General features: G+C 37.4%; 1 protein-coding gene across 3 annotated transcripts in view; it reads left to right on the forward strand.

Annotated features, from left to right (window-relative positions):
* The window catches only part of WASHC3 (WASH complex subunit 3), a 95,869-nt gene that overhangs the window by 49,427 nt on the left and 24,115 nt on the right, over positions 1 to 22,327 (forward strand). Inside the window, exon 7 of one of the 3 annotated variants that reach the window (XR_015253390.1) lies at positions 495 to 683. The exons of 1 other annotated variant lie outside the window; for it this stretch is intronic. Coding sequence is in view for 1 of the 2 variants with exons in the window: in XM_086712519.1 (XP_086568645.1) it covers positions 495 to 531 (37 nt within the window). In the remaining variant the exon portion in view is untranslated. Of the gene's footprint in view, positions 1 to 494; positions 967 to 22,327 lie in introns of those variants that run through there. One more of the 3 variants, XM_086712519.1, reaches the window with a different exon arrangement.

A 22,327-nucleotide genomic window follows, 5' to 3' on the forward strand; every position in this document is an offset into this window, starting at 1 on the left:
TGAATAAATAGTTCTTACCTATTCAGAAAGTCCCATGTTAAGTTCATTCTATCACTGAGTCTTCAAAGTGATGGTCAGCAACAGTATATAAAAGACTGCCCAAGACGATTAGACAAGCTACAGTTCCTGTTACAGTTCCTGTTACTACAACTGAACCCAAGGCCAAAATATATTCATCATCTCTTCCACCAGCCATTTGAGATTTTCATTGCTCTCTGCCAGAAATTCAGCTAGTCTAGTTTGGTTGACTGCCTGAGTGGCCCAGACCTTCATCCCTTCAGGGATCTAGAGTCTTGGTTACTTTGCCCTTTTTAGGCTATGAGTATCACAATTGTTTGTTCACTGTTCACATCAGGCACGGAAACATCAAGACATGCCCCCAGTGAATCACCTGAGTTCCAGACACATTCTCCCTGTTTCTTTTTGTAGTCACATTTCTAGCTCCTCATGTTAACCAACATATTAATTCCCCTTTCTTGCCTGTTGTCCCACAGACATGAGCAACCCAACAGGACCAGTTGGCAGCTGTAGCTTCAGTTTTGTGGAGTCCTTACAGTGCTTCCTGGGGGAAGTGTGCCAGCTTCTTCCCCTTACCCTGTCAGGATACAGGACCTCCAATCCAGCAAAGCCTAAGGTGGTAGGAATGGGAAACACATTCTACAAGTAGCTCACTGGGAATGGTGGTAAGAAAGGCCAATCCTATTTCTATCCTCTTGGTTCCTGCACCTTGAAGTTGGGAACAGGGAATCATATGCTGTCCATTGGTATAGTGCATGTATCCTATCCTGGAAAATAGAACCTTAATCCTACAGGATATTATATCTGAGCTGATGCCTAAGCTGACTCTGTAATAGGCCATTTCATTGTTCTACTAGATTAATTGCTTCTGGATGATGCTGTATACATAGGACCATGGATGTAATAACTCATGTTCTTTGTTTGCTATAAAACAGTTTGTTGATCCGAGGCAGTGTAATGCAGGATACTATGTTGATAATAGGCATTCTGTAGACTATCAGATAGTAATGATAGCAGAGGTACTGCTGGAAAGGAAGGCAAGCCTATATTAAGAGTGCAAATTAATTAGTATAGGAATGAATGAATTCCTCCTTCAGGGTAAAAGGAAATCAATGCACACAACTTGCTACCAAGTAGCTATTTGGTTTCGATAAAGGAATGGTACCAAATCATTGGTCTCTGCTGCTGACAGAGCACGTATTCAATAGTGGTAGTAACTAGAGCAGCCCTTAATGAGAGGAAAACCAAGCTGTTGGGCCCATACGTAGCCTCCCTCTATCTCTGTCACCGTGATTACTCCATTCATGGGTTTGCTGTACAAACCTGGAGTGGGTAAGGATAAGACTGACTGAAATCTATTGGAATCATCCTATCTGCCTAATTGTTGCTTCCTCAGGTGAGTTGACATTTCATGATACAAAAATCTGCACATTTCACCATAATCAAAAGACTGTTTTTATCCTTAACTCAAGCCATGTCTCTCTATCAACGTGGATGACCAAGGGCACTGTTAGAAGCTCTGTCCATCAGGAAGATTTTTGCCTCACCAGTAATCCGTACAGCCCCCTCTGAGAGAGGCTGTAGTGGAGAAGCCAGTCATTGTTGTCTCACCCCAATTTATCCAGCTGGTCCATCCCTGAACACGGCCTACTTTTTCCTTATCTGTCACTTGGCATGTTAATATTACAAAAAATAGCCGCAGTTCTTCACTTCCCCCGTCTCCATGCCTTTTGCCATATACTTTTGCATTGCCTTCCCACTGTGGGTGGAGCATTCTGCCTCACCTTCTGACTCTGAACTTAACCATGTGATTTTGCTTTGGGCCAGTAGAATGTTAGCACATGTGATTCAAGCAGAGGCTTGAAAACTACTTGGATGGTCTTGCCTTCTCTTGTGCCTCTGCCACTGACATAAGAATATGACCAGGATAGTCTGATGGAGAATGAATGACATGTGGAACAAAGCTAAGTTGTTCTATTCACCCAGCAGCCAACCCCAAAATGTGAGCAAGCCCAGCCAAGATTAGAACATATGCCTAGCCAATTCCCAGCTGGCCCTAGATGTGTGAATAATAAATGCTCATTGTTGGTTCTCATAAAGATTTTTTTGGTTATTATATGGTATAACTGTAGCAATATATAACTGATACAACTGATCATAGGTAATTCCCCATGAGATCATAGGAATAGGTTGAAGGAGATACATTAGTGTAAGAGATGTAAGTGATAGGGGAATCTAGGCTACATGTCCATGTAACTTACACATACCGTGTGCACTTGCTCAGGCTTGATCCCAAATGTATCATTTCTGTCAAATGATAGATTGCTACTGGGACTATCTGATCTGATGATTTGGTGAATCTGATAACACCTACCTCATGATGGGCAGCTCTAGTTAATCACCTGATATCAGATTTTCAATTTCTGTTGGGTGTGGAGGTATGCCAGGAGCTGTTTTCAAGCAATTAAAAGGCATGACTTTGCTCTAGAACCTAAGATCTGTGATGTTAACTTTCTAGTAGAGTTTGCCAGAGATGCTACACAGTGCTCTCCATCAGGTATCTGTAGTGTCAATGGATAATAGGTCATGTAATCAGCTGAGCAGCAGGGCAGCTTATGTCTGTCACAGCCTGAACCTGGAACACAGCCCTCTCTGCTCTGTGCTCCATTTGAAACTGGCAGCCTTCCAAATCTCCCCATCATAAATAGGTGAGAGCAGTATTTGGCTTTCAAAAGCCAAGATCCCCAACATGCTATACCTCGTTCTTAATGGTAGAGGGTACAAGTTTAATAACTTGTCCTGTACCTCAGAGGGGATGTCCCAGCATCCTCCAGACCATTGAACCATTAAAACCTGCAAGGATCTGAATCTTCCATTTTCTAGCTTATGTGTGTCTTATAGGGCACCAAGATCCTTCCTACTTCCTCTTCGCCAAATCTTATTAGCCTGATTTACCAATACAAGTTACCAGCATGAGATTTTGTGGAATATCAGGATGAACAATATCCCTGCATCCCTACGGGATGTAGCTACCTACCACTGATTTTCCCAAAGATGTCGGCGCCACCCTCATTATTCACATTCTTTATTTCCTTAGTAAAGAGAGTTCTCTAGATCCTTCCTGGGAAAATAGTAGGTTGGTTCTCTCAGCACAAGAAATAAATCTATTCTGACATTCCCACCTCTCTGCCACTGACCTCTTCCTCAGTCCTTTGACAAGGCAGTTTCAGCATCTCCGTCTAATTTAGTATAGGCCATCACGACCAAGTTTCAAGAAGCCATCCCGACAGCCTGTTAGCACCAGTTCCATGTGTCCTTGCCAGGATGTTAAATGTTGAGTGACAAGAGTGCTCTCATGTCAATAAACTCTCTTCTATCCAGCCTTATATTCTGCCCCCTCTGGTCTGACACACTCCAGATCTATTCCCACACATGTTCTCCAGATTTCTGCCAATATTTGTTAGCCAGTTCTAAAATTCAGTAAATAGGCTATTTCTTTCCAGATCAAGGACTATATTTTCTCTCTCAGCTAAAACTTGACATTAGTTATTCTTCTCAAGGCAGTGGGGGAAAGACAAATTAAATCTTGAGGTGGTACAGCTCATGTTCCATGGAAGGTATCCACTTCAAGTGAAAACTGCACGGCCTCCAGGTAAGGCAAGGCTGCTCTCCTCTAGTAAAGGAGAAAGAGCTGCTTTGGCTAGCATGCTATTCAAGCTGGAAAATCTCTCAGATTTTCTCAGTCCCTCTTTGATATTAGGGCTATGGCGTTAGCAAAACAAATGTGTGGAGGCTGCACATTTCATCTCCTTTTTGGGTCTGCCACCCTTAAACTCTGGACCTGATTTTCACCACAGCTGTCCTATGGCTGAGGAAATAATGATCTCTTTAAATACTGTGAAATTGGCCTTTTGGCTTTCAGTGTGCCCTAAGATGATAGTTGATGGATCTGAGTCTTTTACTTCCCATTTTCAAGATTTCCAAGACAACAAATGCTAGTCAGTTCCGCAATCCTTTACCCCCAACCCATTCTACTGACAGAGCCACTGGATAACTCATGGCTTCTTGTCCCAATCCACCACCAGTGAGATTCTTATGAATTGTGAGGCACACCAGAGACTACCACTGTCCTGCTTATCCTAACAATAGGGTAAGTGATCCAGTTCTAGAAGCCTACCCTGGGGATGGTTTCCAGGGTCACTATCATACCAAAGTCCTATGTTCTATTCTTCCTAAAACAGATCTGGAGACAAACACTCGGGCACAAGATGTTTATTTGTGAACTAATCCCAGGAGACAAGAGTAAGAGAGTAGGAAGAATGGGACAGGGAAAAAAATACAAGGGTATATTACCAAGATTTCCACTGTGGGTGCTTGGGACTTGATTCCAAGACCAACACCTCCTTAGAAATGAACAGCTCCTTCCCAGAATTGTTCATCAGAAGGACTGGAGAATGGACCATGTGTCCACTAGCCCTGGACCCAATGACTGAGGGCATTATTCCTCTACACTTCTGTGATGTACTTGCCTGTACACCTGGGTGGCTCCATGGCATTATAAAGGACATTTTGTCAGAAAGTGGAGAAGTAGGGCATTCACTGCAGATGGGTTGCTATCACCAAAAGGGTGAGGGAGTCCAAGATTGAATAGAACTCTACGACATCTGTGACTGAAATCCAAGGTGGGCCTGGGAGATGTGTTGCAGGGCACTGCCAGAAGCTTCTGCTGCACACAATGCTGCTTCTAAAACACCAAATTGATCTGAACTTAACTTTTATTTAAAATGTATAATTTTCATCTTAGATATAAAGACAAATTGGATGGTAAGCCACACACGAGATTTCCAGAACTTTTTCATTACAAATTTTAGTTTTTAAAATCTTCCAAGAATGAGCAAAGGGTAAAAAATGACTAAATCTGTATCTTTACAGCCTGTGGTAATTATAATACAATTTTTAAATGTTTCCTTTTACACATCCCTGCAGAGTTTTTCTGTGAAACTTTTATATCTGAATCAGAGCATGGCTTCTGTTAGAGAATAAATTGTGTCCATGTGCTCTTGAAGAGTGCCCAGACAACATAATGTTCAGTGAAACTGTTTTGTTTCTGATCAAGTTCTTCACAAAAACAAACTCGATTTCCAGGATCCATGAAGAACTTAAATTGCCACAATTTAGTCCTGTACTTCACAGCTGCTGCAATAGTGCCAAGGCGTCTTTTCAAAAACAGTCACTTTTACCTTTCTTGTTGCGAAGATTAATAAACAAAAGCACTGACATTAAAAGGAAGTGTCATGGATTTTGAATAGGAAGCTTAAACAAGAGACATTTATCTTCCTTTGGAACGTGAAGTGTAAAGATTTTATTTGTGACTCCATTTTCTCTGTTCCCAAAACACTATTACTTTAGATTGGCAGCTTATAAGTGAATGAACTTGGGGAAAATTCATTTTACAATATCTACAAAATATTTATTAGTCATCTGTGTATACTTACATTCAAATTGATATAAGTAGATTAAAATACTTTAGAATTAAGCACTTCATAGTTAACTTTACAAATATTTTTTCTCAGTAATTTTAAGTATTGGAATAATAACTTTTTAAATTTTATTTTTTATTTTTCAAAATTTACATCCAAATTAGTTAGCATATAATGCAACAATGATTTCAGGAGTAGATTCCTTAGTGCCCATTATCCATTTATCCCATCCCCCTCCCACACCCCCTCCAGTAACCCTCAGTTTGTTCTCCATATTTATCAGTCTCTTCTGTTTTGTCCCCCTCCCTGTTTTTATATTATTTTTGTTTCCCTCCCCTTATGTTCATCTGTTTTGTCTCTTAAAGTTCTAATATGAGTGAAGTCATATGATTTTTGTCTTTCTCTGACTGAATAATAACATTTTTAAATCTAGAAGAAATCTTAGCAAATATCTAGTCTAATTGCCTCTTTTTTTTTACCAATGAATAAATTGAAGCACAGAAGAGCTGAAGGATTCTCCCAAGAAATACAAGAAAGAAAAGTTTATTTATATGAACAAAAATACTTCATCAGTTATGTTCTCATCTTAAATAAATCTTTAGTAATCGTTTTTTAAATTATTTTTAATGTTATTTTTGAGAAAGAGGGGCGCCTGGGTGGCGCAGTCGGTTAAGCGTCCGACTTCAGCCAGGTCACGATCTCGCGGTCCGTGAGTTCGAGCCCCGCGTCGGGCTCTGGGCTGATGGCTCGGAGCCTGGAGCCTGTTTCCGATTCTGTGTCTCCCTCTCTCTCTGCCCCTCCCCCGTTCATGCTCTGTTTCTCTCTGTCCCAAAAATAAATAAACGTTGAAAAAAAAAAATATTTTTGAGAAAGAGAGAGAGCACCAGCAGGGGAGGAGCAGAGAGCGAGGGAGACACAGAATGAGAAACAGGCTCCAGACTCCAAACTCTGAACTCCAAGCTCTGAACAGAGCCAGATGTGGGGCTTGAACCCACAAACTGTGAGATCATGACCTAAGCTGAAGTCGGGCGCTCAACTGACTGAGCCATCCAGGTGCCCCATTTTAGTAATCTTATTACGAGTTCACATTGTGGGGCACCTGGGTAGATCAGTTGATGAAGTGTCTACCTTCAGCTCAGGTCATGATCTCATGGTTCTTGAGTTTAAGCCCCGCGTTGGGCTCTCTGCTGTCCATGCAGAACCTGCTTTAGATCCTGTGTCCGCCCCGCCCCCCACCACTTGCGTGCTCCCTCTTTCTCTCCCAAAAAAAAAAAAAAAAAAGTTCACATTGTAATCTGCAAAGTGGAGTTCTGAAAATTTTTTTGTTTATTTTTTTTAATTAATTAAATTTTTAAATTCTATCCAAGTTAGCATATAGTGCAATAATGATTTCAGAAGTAGATTCCAGCGATTCATCCCCTATGTATAACACCCAGGGCTCATCCCAACAAGTGGCTTCCTTAATGCCCCTTACCCATTTACCCATAGCCCCCACCTACAACCCCTCCAGCAAGCCTCAGTTTGTTCTCTGTATTTGAGTCTCTTATGTTTTGTCCCTCTCCCTGTTTTTATATTATTTTTGCTTCCCTTCCCTTATGTTTATCTGTTTTGTATCTTAAATTCCTCATATGAGTGAAGGGATATGATATTTGTCTTTCTCTAATTACACATATAAGTGAAATCCTTTGGTATTTGTCTTTCTCTGACTGACTTATTTTGCTTAGCATAATACTCTTTAGCTCTGTCTATGTCATTGCAAATGGCATATTTCATTCCTTTTTATGGCTGAGTAATACTCCAATGTGTGTATGTAATATATACAATATATATGTTATATATATGTCATATGTGTGTGTAGGTGTATATATATACATACATACCTATACACACCACATCTTTATCCATTCATCATGGATTAGAAGAACAAATATTGTTAAAACGCCTATACTATCCAAAGCAATCTACACATTGAATGCAATCTCTGTCAAAATTTCAACAATTTTTCACAGAGCAAGAGCACACAATTCCAGACTTCAAGTTATATTACAAAGCTGTAGTGATCAAAACAGTATGGTACTGGGAAAAAATAGACACATAAATCAAAGAACAGAATAGAGAGCCCAGAAAGGAACCCACAACTATGTGGCCAATTAATCTTTGACAAAACAGGAAAGAATATCCAATAGGAAAAAGTCTCTTCAACAAATGGTATTGGGAAAACTGGACCACTTTCTTATACCATACACAAAAATAAATTCAAACTGGATTAAAGATCTAAATGTCAGACCTGAAACCATAAAAATCCTAGAAGAGAACACAGGCAGTAACTTTGACATAGACCAACACAACACTTTTCTAGTATGTCTCCTGAGGCAAAGGAAATAAAAGCAAAACTAAACTATTGGGACTTCATCAAAATAAAATGTTTCTGCACAGCGAAGGAAACAATCAACAAAACTGAAAAGCAACCTATGGAATGGGAGAACATATTTGCAAATGACATGTCTGATAAAGGGTTAGTACCCAAAATATATAAAGAACTTATAAAACTTAACACCAAAAAAATGAATAGTCAAATTTTAAAATGGGCAGAAGACATGAATAGACATTTTCCCAAAGAAGACATACAGATGGCCAAAAGATACAGGAAAAAGTGCTTAACATCACTCATCATCAGGGAAATGCAAACCAAAACTTCACTGAGATATCACCTCCTACCTATCAGAATGGCTAAAATCAACAACAGAAGAAACAACAGATGTTGGCAAGGATGTGTAGAAAAGGGAACCTTCTTGCACTGTTGGTAGGAATGCAAACTGGTGCAGCTAGTGTGGAAAACAGTATGGAGGTTCCTCAAACAATTAAAAATAGAACCCTACAATCCAGCAATTACACTACTAGGCATTGACCCAAACAATGCAAAAATACTAATTCAAAGGGATACATGCACCCTGATGTTTATAGCAGCATTATCTACAATAGTCAAATTTTGGAAACAGCCCCAAAACAAATATTTTTAAACAATATGTCATGTCCAAGTGGAGTTTATCCCAGGAATGCAAGATTGGATTAACACTCGAAAATCAATTTATCATATTAATAAACTAAAAGAAAAAGCATATGATCATCTCAAAAGTCACAGAAAATGCATTTGACAAAAGCCAATATCTGTTCCTGATTAAAAATTCTCAATGAACTAAAACTAGAGATGAACTTCCTCTATTTGATTTAAAACAAAACCAACCAACCAAACAAACAAACAAACAAAAAACCACAGCTAACATAATACCTAATGGTGAAAGGCTGAATACTTTTCCCCTACAACAGCAACATCCACTCTTATCACTCCTGTTCAACATTCTACTGGAAATTCTAGCCAAGAAAATAAGGCAAGAAAAGAAATAAAAAACATACAGATGGTAAGGAAGAAGTAAAATTCTCTTTACTTGCAAACATTTTTATCTATATAAAACAAATCTATTGAAATCTACAAAAAAGCTGGAGCTAATGAGTTTACAAGGTTGAAGGATACAAGAACAATATATAATAATTGTATTTTTATATACTAACAATGAACAATTGAAATTAAAAATTACCATTCACATTAGCATCAAAACCTATGAAATCCTTATGGATAAATCTAACAAAAAAATGTGAAATAAGACAGCATGGTATTGGCACAAAAACAGACACATAGACCAATGGAATAGAATAGAAACCCCAGAACTAGACCCACAAACGTATGGCCAACTCATCTTTGACAAAGCAGGAAAGAACATCCAATGGAAAAAAGACAGTCTCTTTAACAAATGGTGCTGGGAGAACTGGACAGCAACATGCAGAAGGTTGAAACTAGACCACTTTCTCACACCATTCACAAAAATAAACTCAAAATGGATAAAGGACCTGAATGTGAGACAGGAAACCATCAAAACCTTAGAGGAGAAAGCAGGAAAAGACCTCTCTGACCTCAGCCGTAGCAATCTCTTCCTCAACACATCCCCAAAGGCAAGGGAATTAAAAGCAAAAGTGAATTACTGGGACCTTATGAAGATAAAAAGCTTCTGCACAGCAAAGGAAACAACCAACAAAACTAAAAGGCAACCAACGGAATGGGAAAAGATATTTGCAAATGACATATCGGACAAAGGGCTAGTATCCAAAATCTATAAAGAGCTCACCAAACTCCACACCCGAAAAGCAAACAACCCAGTGAAGAAATGGGCAGAAAACATGAATAGACACTTCTCTAAAGAAGACATCCGGATGGCCAACAGGCACATGAAAAGATGTTCAGCGTCGCTCCTCATCAGGGAAATACAAATCAAAACCACACTCAGGTATCACCTCACGCCAGTCAGAGTGGCCAAAATGAACAAATCAGGAGACTATAGATGCTGGAGAGGATGTGGAGAAACGGGAACCCTCTTGCACTGTTGGTGGGAATGCAAATTGGTGCAGCCGCTCTGGAAAGCAGTGTGGAGGTTCCTCAGAAAATTAAAAATAGACCTACCCTATGACCCAGCAATAGCACTGCTAGGAATTTATCCAAGGGACACAGGAGTACTGATGCATAGGGGCACTTGTACCCCAATGTTCATAGCAGCACTCTCAACAATAGCCAAATTATGGAAAGAGCCTAAATGTCCATCAACTGATGAATGGATCAAGAAATTGTGGTTTATATACACAATGGAATACTACGTGGCAATGAGAAAAAATGAAATATGGCCTTTTGTAGCAACGTGGATGGAACTGGAGAGTGTGATGCTAAGTGAAATAAGCCATACAGAGAAAGACAGATACCATATGTTTTCACTCTTATGTGGATCCTAAGAAACTTAACAGGAACCCATGGGGGAGGGGAAGGAAAAAAAAAAAAAGAGGTTAGAGTGGGAGAGAGCCAAAGCATAAGAGACTGTTGAGAACTGAGAACAAACTAAGGGTTGATGGGGGGTGGGAGGGAGGAGAGGGTGGGTGATGGGTATTGAGGAGGGCACCTTTTGGGATGAGCACTGGGTGTTGTATGGAAACCAATTTGACAATAAATTTCATATATAAATAAAAAAAATAAATAAATAAAAATGTGAAATACAGGTACACTGAGAACTATAGAACATTGCTGAGAGAAACAAAGGAAGAATTAGATAAATGGAGTGATTTACTGTACCCATGGGTTGGAAGGCTCTAATTAATATGTCTAGTCTTAGCAAATTGATCTGTAGATTAAATGCAATCCAGTAAAAATCCCCAAAGCCTTTTTTAAAATAGAAATTGACCAACAGATTTTAAAATTCATATGGGAATTCAAAGAACCTAGAATATCCAAACAGAAAAAGAATTAAGTTGGAAGACTAAAACTACTTGATTTCAAGAGTTATTATAACCTGTAATAATAATTGAGAAAGTCTGTTATTGGTGTAAATAAAGACAGACCAATGGAACAGAATAGAAAGTCAATGGAACAGAATAGAGAGTCCAGAATTAGACCAATACATATATGGTGCTAATTTCCAGCAAAGATGCAAAGGCAATTTAGTGGAAAAAGGGTAGCACTTCAACAAATGGTAATGGAATAATGGATATCCATATATTTTTAAAAGAACTTAAATCCATTCAAAACCTTATACAAAACTAGCTTAACATGTAAATGTAAAACCTAACAGTAGTTTTTTCAGTGACAATGATAGAGTAGGTCTTTGGAGTTGCCCATGGAGCTGGAGCTGTTGTGTCTCCTTCTACTTCCCATTGCAAACAATAAAGGCTCATCACACTGGGAAAAAACAAACTCTAAGACTATAAACTTTCTAGAAAAAAAAAAAATTGGAGAAAATCTTGATGACCTGAGGTTGGGCAAAGAGTTCTTAAATACAAAAAGCATGATTCATAAAACCCAAACTAATAATTAGAACACCAAAATTAAAAACTTCTCTTTGAAAGATACTGTTAAGAGAATAAAAAGACACACCATAAACTTGGAGAAAACGTATGCAAATCGTATATCTGATAAAGCACTTGTTTCTAAAATATAGAAGTCCCAAAGCTTAATAATAAAAAATTCAACCTAAAAAGATGGGCAAAAGATTTGAAAAATACTTCACCAAAAAAGTATACCAATGACAAGCACATGAAAAGATGCACATTATTAGTCATTAGCAAAATGAAAATTAAAACCACAACAAAATACTTTCTTTTACCATTTTTAATTTATTGAGATATAATTGACACACCATATTATATTAATTTCAGGTGTACAAATAGGGATTTGATATTTGTAAACATTGCAAAATGGTCACCATAGTAAGTCTAGTTATCACTGTCACCTTAATAAGTTAATACAGCATTCTTGACTATATTCCATTACTGTCCATTTCCTGTCCATTATATCTCCACGACTTGTTTATTTTATAGTTGGAAGTTTGCAATTCTTTTTTTTTTTTTTTTATTTTTTTTTCCAACGTTTTTTATTTATTTTTGGGACAGAGATAAACAGAGCATGAACGGGGGAGGGGCAGAGAGAGAGGGAGACACAGCATCGGAAACAGGCTCCAGGCTCCGAGCCATCAGCCCAGAGCCTGACGCGGGGCTCGAACTCACGGACCGCGAGATCGTGACCTGGCTGAAGTCGGACGCTTAACCGACTGCGCCACCCAGGCGCCCCGGAAGTTTGCAATTCTTAATACCTTTCACCCATTTTGCCCCCTCAACCTCCCCCACACTTTGGCAATGACCAATATTGTTCTCTGTAGCAATGACTCTGGGTTTTGGTTGGTTTTGTTTGTTTTAGAACCCACATATAAGGGAATTCATGTGGCATTTGTCTTTGACTTAATTCACTTAGCATAATACCCTGAAGGCCCATTCATGTTGTTGCAAATGGCAAGATTTCATTTTTTTATGGCTGAGTAATATACCACAACCTTTCTATCCATTCATCTGTCAATGGACACAGGTTGCTTCCATATCTTGGTTATTGTAAATGCTACAGTGAATATAGGGGTGCCTATATCTTTTTTAATTACTATCTTCATTTTTTTCTTTTTTTGCGTAGATACTCAGTAGTGAAATTCCTGGATCATATGTAGCTCCATACTGTTTGCCATAGTGGCTGTACCAATTCATATTCCCACCAACAGTGCATAAGAAACACTTTTCTCCCTTTTCTCCACATCCTCACCAACATTTGTTATTTCTTGTCTTTTTGGTAATAGCCATGCTGACTGTTGTAAGGTGATATCTCATTGTGTTTCTGATTTACATTTCCTTAATGATTAATGATGTTAAGTACCTTTTCATATGCCTATTAGCCATCTGTATGTCTTCCTTGGAAAAATGTCTGTTCAGATCCTCTGCCCATTTTTTTTTTTTTAATTTTTTTTTTCAACATTTATTTATTTTTGGGACAGAGAGAGACAGAGCATGAACAGGGGAGGGGCAGAGAGAGAGGGAAACACAGAATCGGAAACAGGCTCCAGGCTCTGAGCCATCAGCCCAGAGCCTGACGTGGGGCTCGAACTCCCGGACCGCGAGATCGTGACCTGGCTGAAGTCGGACGCTTAACTGACTGCGCCACCCAGGCGCCCCCTCTGCCCATTTTTTAATCAGATTTTTTTAGTTATTGAGTTGTATGAGTTCTTTATATATTTTATATATTAACCCCTTATCGTATACATGATTTGCAAATATCTTCTCTCATAAAGTACATTGTCTTTTCATTGTGTTGATGGTTTTCTTTGCTGTGCATAACTTTTTAGTTTGGTGTAGTCCCATTTGTTTATTTTTACTTTTGGTTCACTTGTTTTTGGAGTCAGATCCAAGAAACATCACTAAGACCAATGTCAGGAAACTTACTGTCTAATGTTTTCTTCTAGGAATTTCATGGTTTCAGGTCTTACATTCAAGTCTTTAATCCATTCTAAGTTAAGTTTTATGTATGGTGTAGGATAGCAGTCCAGTTTCATTATTTTACATATAGCTCTCCAGTTTTCCCAGCACCATGTACTGAAGAGAGTGTCCTTTCCCCATTGTATATCCTTTTATCCTTTGTCATAACTTAGTTGACTATATATGCATGGGTTTATTTCTGTGTTTTCTATTCTGTTCAATTGATCTATGTGTCTGTTTTTATGCAAATACCATACTGTTTTTATTACTTTTTTATACTGCTTTTATTACTATAGCTTTGTAGTATAGTGTGAAATCAGGGAGTAAAATGCCTCCAACTTTGTTCTTTCTCCATATTGTTTTGGCTATTAGAGATCATTTGTTGTTCCATATAAATTTTAGAATTATTTGTTCTAGTTCTATAAAAAAATTAGCATTTTGATAGGGATTGCATCAAATCTGTAGAGTGCTTTAGGTAGTATGATATTGTTACAATATTAATTCTTCCATTAGCACAGACTATCTCTTCAATTTTTTGGCGTATAAGTGTACTCTCTTGTGATCCTTTGTATGTGTTTGGTATCAGTTGTAACTTTCTGATTTTATTTATTTAAATCCTCTTTTTTCCTTGTTGAATCTAGCTAAATGTTTGTCAATTTTGTTTGCCTTTTCAAAGAACCAGCTCTTAGTTTCAGTGATCTTTTCTATTTTTTTGTCTCAATTTTTTTTCACTCTCACTTTTTTATTTCCTTCTCTCTACTAACTTTGGACTTTGTACTACTTTTTCTTAGTTCCTTTAGGTGTAAAATTAAATTGCTATTATTCTTATTTCTTGAGGTAGGCTGTATTGATATTAACTTCCCTCTTAGAATTGTTTTTGCCGCATCCCATAAATTTTGATATGTTACATTTATGTTTTCATTTGTATCTATTTTTAATTTTTCCTTTGATTTCTTCTATGATCCAGTAGTTGTTCAGTAACATGTTATTTAATCTTGTATTAAATTATGTGTTAATTGTGTTAATTATGTATTTGTAGTTTTCTCATTTTTTTTCTTGTAATTGATTCCTATTATCATACCATTGTGGTTTAGAAAAGATACTTGATATTATTTCAATCTTCTTGAATTTATTGAGACTTGTTTTGTTGCCTAACATGTGATCTATCCTGGAGAATGCTCCATGTGCACTTGAGAAGAACTTGTATTCTGCTGTTTTGAATCAAATATTCTCTATATATCTATCAAGTCTATCTGGTCTAATGTGTCATTTAATGACTTTCTTATTGCTATGTTTTCATTTTTTGTGTATTTACTATAAGTTTTTGCTTTGTGGTTACCATGAGGTTTATATATATAATCCTATATATAATAGTCTATTTTAAGTTCATAGCAACTTAAATTTTAACACCTTCCAATACTACATTTTTATACTCCCCCTCTCATGTTTTATATTTCTGATGTCACTTTTACATGTTTTTATATTATATATCCCTTAACAAATTATTGTAGCTTTTGTCAAATTAATTACTTTTGTACTTTAACCTTCTTAGTAACTTTATAAATGATTATTCCTACTCTTGCTATATATTTACCTTTGTCATTGAGATTTTTACTTTTATATGTTTTCTTGTTATTAATTAGTCCCATTTCTTTTCAGCTTAAAAAAGTTCCGTTAATATCTCTTGTAAGACTGATTGAATAGTGATGAACTCCTTTAGATTATGCTTGTCTGGAAAACTCCTTATCTCTCCTTCAGATATGAGTGATAACCCTGCCAGGTATGGTATTTGGGGTTGGAAGTTTTTTCCTTTTAACACTTTGAATATGTCATGCTACTCCCTTCTGGCTTGCAAAATTCTGCTGAGAAATCTGCTGATCTCCTGATGGGGTTTCCTTTGTATGAAACAGTTTGTTATGCTCTTGCTGCTTTTAAGATTCTCTCTTTAACTTTTGACATTTAAATTATAATGTGTCTTGGTGTGGTTTTCTTTGAATTCATCCCTTTTTGAACTCTCTGGGGCTCCCTGGTCCTGCGTACTTGTTTCCTTCCCTATGTTAGAGAATTTTTCAGCCTTTGTATTTTCAAATAAGTTCTCTGCCGTTTTATCTCTCTCTTTTCCTTCTGGGACCTCTATAATGCAAATGGTATTCTGCTTGATGTGGTCCCAGAGGTCCTTTAATTAAAGTTATCTTAATTTTTTTTCATTCTTTTTTTCTTTTTGCTATTCTGTGTTGGCAAGTTCCATTACTTTATCTTTCAGCTCACTGATCCGTTAACTTCATCCAATCTGTTGTTAAACCCGTCTAGTGTATTTTTCAGTTTAGCTATTGTATTCTTCAGCTCTGTGACTAATATTTGGTACTTTCTTCTATTTTCTGTCTCTTTGTTGAAGTTCTCAATGTGTTCATACTTTCTTCTCCCAAGTTTGGTGAGCATTGTTATAGCCATCACTTGAATTTTTTATCAGATAGATTACTTATCTCCATATCATTAAGGTATTTTTCTGAAGCTTTGTCTTGTTCCTTCATTTGGAATATATTTCTCTGTTTTCTCATTTTGTTTGACTCTATGCTTCTATATATTTGATAAAACAGCTTCCTTTCTCAGTCTTGAAAGAGTGGCCTTGTATAAGGTGTTGATACTTCTTACTTTGTTTTGTTTTTAAGATTTTATTTTTTAAGGTTATTTATTTTGAGAGAGAGACAGCATGAGTAAGGGAGGGGCAGAGAGAAGGAGAGAGAGAGAATCCCAAGCAGGCTCCAAGCTGCCAGCACAGAGCCCAACACAGGTCTTGAACCCATGAAACTGTGAGATCATGACCTGAGCCGGAACCAAGAGTTGGACGCTCAACTGACTGAGCTACCTATGCGCCCCTAAGATTTTATTTTTAAGTAATCACTACACCCACCATGGGGCTCAAACTTACAACCCTGAAATCAAGAGTTGCACACTCCACTAACAGAGCTAGCCAGGTTCCCCAATGATATACTTCTTGTTTAACTTTGCCATAGCACTTGGATGTCTTAAACCTTTGTGATTGTATAAACCTCTTGATTTATTCTTGATATGCCCCCATTGTTGAGGAGGTGTCAAGATCCATCAGTGATCCAAGGGGAGGAAATCTCATTTAGCACCTAGTTTCAGGCTGGTTGGAGGCTAGACCCTCAGGCAACAGCTTTTTGTTTTGTTTTGTTTTAATTCCACTTAGCATACAGTGTAATATTAGTTTCAGTTGTACATATATGTGATTCAACAATTCTACACATTACACAGTGCTTATCATGAGAAGTGCACTCTTAATCCCCTTCACCTACTTCACCCATCGCCCCACCCACCTTTCCTCAGGTAACCATCAGTTTGTTCTCTATATTTAAGACTATGTTGTTTGTCTTGTTTTTTCTTTGTTCATTTGTTTTGTTTCTTAAATTCCACATGTGAGAGAAATCCTATGGTATTTGTCTTTCTCTATTCCACATGTGAGAGAAATCCTATGGTATTTGTCTTTCTCTGACTTATCTCACTTAGCATTATACCCCCCAGATCCATTCACATTGTTGCAAAAGGCAAGATTTCATTCTTTTTATGGCTGAGTAATATTCCATAAGGCTGAGTGTGTTTGTGTGTGTGTGTGTGTGTGTGTGTGTTTATACACACATACACATGGATAAAAAAGATCTTTATCAACGTGGCACAAAAACAGACACTCAGATCAATGGAACAGAATAGAGAACCCAGAAATGGACCCAAACGTATGGCCAACTAATCTTTGATAAAGCAGGAAAGAATATCCAATGGAATAAAGACAGTCTCTTCAGCAAGTCATGTTGGGAAAACTGGACAGTGACATGCAAAAGAATGAACCTGGACAACTTTCTTACACCAGACACAAAAATAAACTCAAAATGGATGAAAGACCTCAATGTAAGACAGGAAGCCATCAAAATCCTCGAGGAGAAATCAGGCAAAAACCTCTTTGATCTTGGTCTTAGCAACTTCTTACTCAACATGTCTCCAGAGGCAAGGGAAACCAAAGCAAAAATGAACTATTGGGACCTCATCAAAATAAAAAGCTTCTGCACAGTAAAGGAAACAATCAGCAAAACTAAAAGGCAACCAACAGAATGGGAGGAGATATTTGCAAATGACATATCAGATAAAGGGTTTGTATCCAAAATCTATAAAGAACTTATCAAACTCAACACCCAAAAAACAAATAATCCAGGGAAGAAATGGGCAAAAGACATGAATAGACACTTCTCCAAAGAAGACATCCAGATGGCCAACTGACACATGAAAAAATGCTTAACATCACTCATCATCAAGGAAATACAAATCAAAACCACACTGAGATACCACCTCACACCTCTCAGAATGGCTAACATGAACAACTCAGGCAACAACAGATGTTGGTAAAGATGTGGAGAAAGGATTTCTTTGACCCTGTTGATGGGAATGAAAACTGATGCAGCTGCTCTGGAAAACAGTGTGGAGGTTCCTCAAAAAATTAAAAATAGAACTACCCTAGGGCCCAGCAGTTGCACTACTAGGTATTTATCCAAGGGATACAGGTATGCTGTTTTGAAGGGGCATATGCATCCCAATGTTTATAGCAGTGCTATCGACAATAGCCAAAGTATGGAAAGAGCCCAAATGTCCATCGGTGGATGAATGGATAAAGAAGATGTGGTATATATATACAATGGAGTACTCGGCAATCAATAAGAATGAAATCTTGCCATTTGCAACTACGTGGATGGAACCAGAGGGTATTATGCTAAGCGAAATTTGTCAGAGAAAGACAAATATCATATGACTTCACTCATATGAGGACTTTAAGACACAGAACAGTTGGGGTGCCTGGGTGGCTCAGTTGGTTAAGTGTCCGACTTTGGCTCAGGTCATGATCTCGTGATTCGTGAGTTTGAGCCCCACGTGGGGCTCTGTGCTGACAGCTCGGAGCCTAATGATGCTTCGGATTCTGTGTCTCCATCTCTCTCTGTCCCTCCCCCACTCCTGTTCTGCCTCATTCTCTAAAAAATAAATAACAAAACATTAAAAAACCAAACTTTGACATTGTTGTCAGCATTTAAAAAACAAAAAGACACAGAACAGTTGAACATAAGGGAAGGGAGCAAAAATAATATAAAAACAGGGAGGGAGGGGCGCCTGGGCGGCGCAGTCGGTTAAGTGTCCGGCTTCAGCCAGGTCACGATCTCGCGGTCCGTGAGTTCGAGCCCCGCGTCAGGCTCTGGGCTGATGGCTCGGAGCCTGGAGCCTGTTTCTGATTCTGTGTCTCCCTCTCTCTCTGCCCCTCCCCCGTTCATGCTCTGTCTCTCTCTGTCCCAAAAATAAATAAAAAAACGTTGAAAAAAAAAAAAAAAAAAAAAACAGGGAGGGGGACAGAACATAAGAGACTCTTAAATATGGAGCAAACAGAGGGTTACTGGTGGGGTTTTGGGAAGGGATATGGGCTAAATGGGTAAGGGGCATTGAGGAATCTACTCCTGAAATCACTGTTGCTCTATATTCTAATTAATTGGGATGTAAATTTAAAAAATAAAGTTAAAAAAACATCTTTATCAATGGATCTCCATCAATGGACACTTGGACTACTTTGATAACTTGTCTATTGTAAATAATGCTGCAGTAAACATAGGGATGCATATATCTTTTCAAATTAGTGTTTTCATATTATTTGGGTAAATACCCAGTAATGGAATTACTAGATAATATGGTACTTCTATTTTTTATGTTTTAAGGATTACTACAGCTTAATAATATATCTTGAAATCTGGAACTATGATGCCTCCAATTTTGTTCTTCTTTTTCAAGATTGCTTTGGCTATTCAGAGTCTTTTGTGGTTCCATGCAAATGTTAGGATTGTTTATTGCAGCTCTGTGAAAAATGCTGTTGGTATTTTGATAGAGATTGAATTAAATGTGTAGATTGCTTTGGGTATATAGGCATTTCAATAATATTTGTTACTCCAATCCATGAGCATGGAATGTTTTTCCATTTCTTTGTGTCATCTTCAATTTCTTTCATCAGTGTTTTATAGTTTGCAGTGTACAGATCTTTCACTTCTTTGATTAGTTTATTCCTAGGTATCTTACTGTTTTGGTTGCAATTGTAAATGGGATTGATTCCTTAATTTCTGTTTTTGCTGCTTCATTATTGGTGTATAGAAATGCAACAGATTTTTGTACATTGATTTTGTATGCTTCAACTTTACTGAATTCATGTATCGGTTCTAGCAATTTTTTGGTAGAGTCTTTTGGGCTTATATATACAGTATCATGTTGTCTACATATAGTGAAAATTTTACTTCTTTCTCACCAATTTGGATGTCTTTTACTTCTATTTGTTGTCTAATTGCTGTGGCTAGGACTTCCAGTATAATCTTCGAAAACAGTGGCGAGAGTGTATATCCCTGTCTTGTTCCTGGCCATAGAGGAAATGCTCTCAGTTTTTCCCCATTGAGGATGATATTAGCTGTGAGTTTTTCATATCTGGCCTTTATTATATTGAGGTATGTTCTCTCTAAACCTACTTTGTTGAGGGTTTTTATCATGAATGGATGTTGTACTTTGTCAGATGCTTTTTCTGCATCTATTGAAATGATCATATGGTTTTTGTCCTTTTTTCCTCTCGATATGATGTATCATGTTGATTGATTTGCAAATATTGACCTACCCTTGCATCTTGGGAATAAATCCCATTTGATCATGGTGAATGATATTTTTAATGTATTGTTGGATTCTGTTTGCTAATAACTTTTGAGGATTTTTTCATGTGTTCACCAGAGATAGTCATCTATAGTTCTTTTTCTCTTTCTCTCTCTCCCTCTCTCTCTCTCTCTTTGTAGTATCTTTATCTGGTTTTGGTATCAGGGTAATTCCAGCCTCATAGAATAGATTTTGAAGCTTTCCTTCCTCTTGTATTCTCTGGAGTAGTTTGAGAAGAATAGATATTAACTCTTTAAGTGTTTGGTAGAATTTACCATCTGGTCCTGGGCTTTTGTTTGTTGAGAGTTTTTAGCACTGATTTAATTTCACTGCTGGTGATCTGTTCATGTTTTCTATTTTTTCCTGATTCAGTTTTGGGAGGTTACATGTTCCTAGGAATTTATCCATTTCCTCTAGGTTATCCAATTTGTTGGCATATAACTTTTTATTATATTCTCTTATAATTATTTATATTTCTGTACTGTCAGTTATTTCTCCTCTTTAATTTTTAATTTTTTTGAGTCCTCTCTCTCTCTCTTTTTTAATTTTTTTGGTTGAGTCTGACTAAGTGTATCAATTTTGATGATCTTTTCAAAGATCCATCTCCAGGTTTCATTGATCTGTTCCACTGTTTTTTATTGTCTGTTTCATTTATTCATACTCTAATCTGTATTATTTCCTTCCTTCTACTGGCTTCGGGGTTTGTTTGTTCTTTTTCTAGTTCCTTTAGGTATAAGGTTAGGTTGTTTACTTGGGATTTTTCTTCTTGTGATAGGGCTTATTGTTAGGAACTTCCCTCTTAAAACAGCTTTTGCTGCATCCCAAAGTAATGGACTATTGTGTTTTCATTTTTATTTGTCTCCATGTATTTTTTTATTTCCTCTTTGATCTCTCAGTTGCCCCATTCATTGTTTAGTAGCATGTTATTTAATCTCCATGTATTTGTGTTCTTTCCAGATTTTTTTCTTGTGGTTGATTTCTAGTTTCATAGTGTTGTGTTTGAAAAAGGTGCATGGTGTGACTTCAATCTTTTTTAATTTGTTGAGACTTATTATTACATGTGACCTAACATGTAATCTGTTCTGGAGAATACTAATGTGTACTTAAAAAGAATGTGTATTCTACTGTTTTAGGATGGAATGTTCTGAATATATCTATTATGTCATTCTGGTCCAATGTGTCATTCAAAGTCATTGTTTTCTTATTTTCTGTTTGGATGAATTATCCATTGATTTAAGTAGAGTGTTAACGTCCCCTACTATTGTTGTATTATATCTTCTTGTTGGATTGTTCCCTCTATAATTGTGTAGTGTCCTTCTTTGTCTCTTGTTACAGTCTTTGTTTTAAAGTCTATTTTGTCTGATATAAGTATTTCTACCCTGGCTTTCTTTTCGTTTCCATTTGCATGATAATTTTTTTTCTAGCCCTTCACTTTATTTTCTTTTTTTTTTTTTAACATGAAATTTATTGTCAAATTGGTTTCCATACAACACCCAGTGCTCATCCCAACAGGTGCCCTCCTCAGTACCCCTCACCCACCCTTCCCTCCCTCCCACCCCCATCAACCCTCAGTTTTTTAAGAGTCTCTTATGTTTTGGCTCCCTCCCTCTCTAACCTTTTTTTTTTTTTTCCTTCCCTTCCCCCATGGTCTTCTGTTAAGTTTCTCAGGATCCACATAGGAGTGAAACATATGGTATCTGTCTTTCTCTGTATGACTTATTTCACTTAGCATAACACTTTCCAGTTCCATCCACGTTGCTACAAAAGGCCATATTTCATTCTTTCTTATTGCCACATAGTATTCCATTGTGTATATAAACCACAATTTTTTTATCCATTCATCAGTTGATGGACATTTAGGCTCTTTCCATAGGCTATTGTTGAAAGTGCTGCTATAAACATTGGGGTACAAGTGCCCCTATGCATCAGCACTCCTGTATCACTTGGGTAAATTCCTGGACCCACAAAAGTATGGCCAACTAATCTTTGACAAAGCAGGAAAAAATATCCAATGGAAAAAAGAGAGTCTTTTTAACAAATGGTGCTGGGAGAATTGGACAGCAACATGCAGAAGAATGAAACTAGACCACTTTCTTACACCATTCACAAAAATAAACTCAAAATGGATAAAGGACCCGAATGTGAGACAGGAAACCATCAAAATGCTAGAGGAGAAAGCAGGAAAAAACCTCTTTGACCTCAGCCACAGCAATTTC

Source organism: Puma concolor, chromosome B4 (genome assembly GCF_028749965.1).
Source record: "Puma concolor isolate L17-30 chromosome B4, mPumCon1.1.hap2, whole genome shotgun sequence".
Lineage (NCBI taxonomy): Eukaryota > Metazoa > Chordata > Mammalia > Carnivora > Felidae > Puma > Puma concolor.